The following is a 4,138-nucleotide window of genomic DNA, read 5'->3' on the forward strand; positions in this document are numbered from 1 at the left end:
CATTGAAAATAGAAGCTTCTAGGACAAACAAAAACTGAAAGAATTTGTAAACACCAAATCAGCTCTACAGGAAATATTGAAAGGGGTCCTCTAAGCAAAGAGAGACCCTAAAAGTAGTAGATCAGAAAGAAAAAGAGACAATATACAGTAACAGTCACCTTACAGGCAACACAACGGCACTAAATTCATATCTCTCCATAGTTACCCTGAATGTAAATGGGATAAATGCTCCCATCAAAAAACACAGGGTATCAGAATGGATAAAAAACCAAAACCCATCAATATGTTGCCTGCAAGAAACACATTTTAGACCCAAAGACACCTCCAGATTTAAAGTGAGGGGTTGGAAAACAATTTGCTATGTTAATGGACATCAGAAGAAAGCTGGGGTGGCAATCCTTATATCAGATCAATTAGATTTTAAGCCAAAGACTATAATAAGAGATGAGGAAGGACACTATATCATACTCAAAGGGTCTGTCCAACAAGAAGATCTAACAATTTTAAATATCTATGCCCCTAAAGTGGGAGCAGCCAACTATATAAACCAATTAATAACAAAATCAAAGAAACACATCTGTGGAGAGCCATCCAGCAGATGCAAGGAGTCACCTAGACGGGACTGCCTGAAGATTGAGGAACTGAGAATGATTGGTTTAGGAGGATGTGGGTGCGCTCGTGGCTGACGCACACAGCACCAGGAGCCAAGAGATAAACGCATGATCACCGCTAGAGAACAATAGAGTCCTGTATGGTTACATAAGGGTCCACAAGGACACTGCGTGCACGGCGTTATGATTGGCCAAATAGGGGGGGGGGCGAGAACGGGTGAACTTTGTGCATAAATATTGCTGAAAGTGCTTGGTTTGCTGCGGCCGCCATTATTAATAAAAGAAGTTTGCCACTCACCTCGTCTGCGGGTCGTTCTTGCGGCCGAGAGCGACAACTGGTGCCGAAGACCCGGGAATCCCTATCTCCAGACGCAGAACGAGGATCGAGGTAAGAGCAACGATAAGGTAAAGAGTGCACCTATTTCTGTCTATTGACAGGGAAGTTCCCTGAAGATGATCGGAGGTTAGGTTGTTTATAAAGTTCTTCAGGGACGATAAGAGGTTCCCCGTAGACGATAAGACGCTAAGAGGCTGGTGAAGTTCTACGGGGACAATAAGGTAAAAGTTTCCTCGGGATGAGGAACGATATTAGTCACTAGAAGGTTCCCTGGAGACGATTGGAAGTTAGGCGATTTGTGAAGATCTCCAGGGACGATACAGGTAAAAGTTTCCTCGGGATGGGGAACGATTTTGCTGTTTTTATTAGCTAACTTTTGATTCAGTTCTTTCATCAAACGCTCATAATCAGCTATTTCCATATTCATTAGGGTGGTTTGCTAGGCATCCTTTCTAACCAGTTCTAATTCTTACATGGTTTTCTGAAGCATCTTGTTATGCCGTTCTTGGAGAGTATCATATTCAGACTGTAGTGTTTGAAGTTCAGAAACATTAATCTGTAAGTTATTTTGGGTGTCCTGTAATTTGATTTTTAGTTGATCGGAATGGGGAACGATCTTGCTCGCTTGGAGGACTCCTTAAAAGATGTCCTCAAGACGAACGGTACGCCCTTAAAGACAAAAGCAGCGAGGGCCTTTTTGAAAGAAGTGGAAGAGATTGCCCCCTGGTTTATAGACGAGGGGCTCCTAAATGTGCCACAATGGGAACACCTGGGTGAGGACTTAAAACGCTGCCCCTCTACATCCCCGGGGACTCTAGCTGTGTGGTCCCTGGTGAAAGTATGTTTGCAATCCCCCCGAGAGCCCCTGCAGCGAGCAGTACTACAGGGAGGGGAAGTTTTTGAGCAAGTGAAAGAAGAATCCTGTAAGGGCTCCTCCCGAGACTCTGACTCCGAAAGCGAAAGCTCAGAAGGGATGTCAGAAAGCGAGTTGCAGGAGCTAGGAAAGATAGAGGCAAACAACAAGAAGGAGGAATCTCCCGGTCTCCAGACAGACTTGGAGACCGTGAGGCAGCAACTTGAGGATAAGAAGGCAAAATTGCAAAAAGTTTTAGGAGAGTTAAGAGTGCAGGGAGAAGTGGTGGCGCGGCTGAGGGTGGGGGCGGGAGCCGCAGTTGTGGCGCAGTCGAAATTGAAGGCGGAGGTTACACCGCTTCCGCATTCTAGCTCCACAGCGCCACCCCATGAGTGGCCCCCGCCTTATAAGCCCAGCTGCGCCAAGGCCTGCTATTGTGCGAGCTGCACCACACGAGTGGCTGCTCTGCAATGCTGCACAGGCATGTACAGGCTTGGAAAGCCTTCACTTTATTAATGGGTCTACATGGCGTAACTGTACATACAACTATCACGTAGGCTCTCGATTTGAAACAAATGTTACTTGCAATTGCACCTCAGCTAAGCACATAAGTTACTCACCATTGCCCGTCTGTGTTAGAGCTCCCTTTCTCTTCATAGTTTTTAATGCTTCTACTATTAACAAGTCATCTAGTCTCTCTTGGGAGTCCCAGAATTGTCTGCTATCAGAATGTTGGAACGCCTCGGTGGGAGACTCAGCAGTAATAGCCAAGACACCGACGTATATCCCAATGCCAGTACAGGTGAACCCCGACAACCTGCCGGTGCTGCTTCGACATAAACGAGACTTTGGAATAACAGCAGCTGCACTCAACAACGTCACAGGAATGGTCGCTGAAGCATTGGCTACGCAAGAACAAATTAACGGACATTTGTATGCTGGGATCCTTATTGTAAATCAAAGGGTTGATCTTGTACAGGAACAACTTGATATCCTAGAGTCAATTGTGTCAATAAGATGCATACATAATATGGCTGGACTTTGTATCACCCCTATAGCTAGCTCATAACAACTTATCCTTAGCAGCTAACCGTTGCTCAGCTTGCTGAAAACGTTGTAAGTTCTTTATTCTCTCACTTCCCTTCCCTGACGCACGCATGGTATGTTGTAGGAATAATTGTAGGAGTACTAGTGGTAATTGTTCTTTTCTTGTGCCTCTTGCCCTGTGCATTTAAAATAATACTAGCAGAAGTTTGTAAGTTAAGAGCCATCATACGTAACCATCAGCTAATCAACCGCGGTGGGCTCAGAATGTCACCTTGAACGCCACCCAAGTATCTCTTGGCTCCATCGGCGATTTGGTTACCATGTTATAACAATCAGTCTCTTTCCTCAAACTAGGCAGGCATAAGAGCCTTGATGATTCCGGCTCAAATACTCCTTCTAAAATGCATCTGCAGAATTGTATGATGACAACGGTTACAGCAACGGGCTTCAGTCTAAGCCATGATGGCTCTGGAGGCTGGCACCTCCCCCCCCCCAAAATATGGCTAAGTATGCTGGATCGGTAGTTAAAGACGGGTAAGACTGATCCCTCACCATAGCAACCTAAGACAGGGGCTCCTCGGCCAGGGGGAGTACCTGATGACGGGTAAGCATGTGTGTTGAGGATTGGCAACCTAAGACAGGCACGATCCCTGCCATATAAACAATAAAAAAGGGGGAGCTGTGGAGAGCCATCCAGCAGATGCAAGGAGTCACATAGACGGGACTGCCTGAAGATTGAGGAACTGAGAATGATTGGTTTAGGAGGATGTGGGTGCGCTCGTGGCTGACGCACACAGCACCAGGAGCCAAGAGATAAACGCATGATCACCGCTAGAGAACAATAGAGTCCTGTATGGTTACATAAGGATCCACAAGGACACTGTGTGCATGGCGTTATGATTGGCCAAATGGGGGGGGGGGCGAGAACGGGTGAACTTTGTGCATAAATATTGCTGAAAGTGCTTGGTTTGCTGCGGCCGCCATTATTAATAAAAGAAGTTTGCCACTCACCTCGTCTGCAGGTCGTTCTTGTGGGCCGAGAGCGACACACATCGACAATAGTACAATAATAGTAGGGGACTTTAACACTCCCCTCACTGAAATGGACAGATCATCCAAGCAAAAGATCAAAAAGGAAATAAAGGCCTTAAATGACACACTGGACATGGACATCACAGATATATCAGAACATTCCATCCCAAAGCAACAGAATACACATTCTTCTCTAGTGCACATGGAACATTCTCCAGAATAGACCACATCCTGGGTCACAAATCAGGTCTCAACCAG

At 46.0% G+C, this 4,138-nt stretch overlaps 1 protein-coding gene across 1 annotated transcript; it reads left to right on the top strand.

Moving 5' to 3' along the window:
• The first annotated feature begins 879 nt into the window (after positions 1-879).
• LOC309845343 (uncharacterized protein) lies at positions 880-3,858 on the top strand. The gene is made up of 3 exons (XM_082693189.1): positions 880-1,234; positions 1,544-2,734; positions 2,903-3,858. The coding sequence occupies exon 2, from the start codon at positions 1,553-1,555 to the stop codon at positions 2,315-2,317; it is 765 nt and encodes a 254-aa protein (XP_082549315.1). The 5' UTR covers positions 880-1,234; positions 1,544-1,552; the 3' UTR covers positions 2,318-2,734; positions 2,903-3,858.
• The last annotated feature ends 280 nt before the right edge of the window (positions 3,859-4,138 follow it).

This window comes from Mustela nivalis, assembly GCF_964662115.1.
Source record: "Mustela nivalis genome assembly, chromosome: 12".
Lineage (NCBI taxonomy): Eukaryota > Metazoa > Chordata > Mammalia > Carnivora > Mustelidae > Mustela > Mustela nivalis.

Excerpts from the sequence above, each read along its gene's own strand:
- LOC309845343 (XM_082693189.1), top strand. The coding sequence starts at position 1,553 with ATGGGGAACGATCTTGCTCGCTTGGAGGACTCCTTAAAAGATGTCCTC.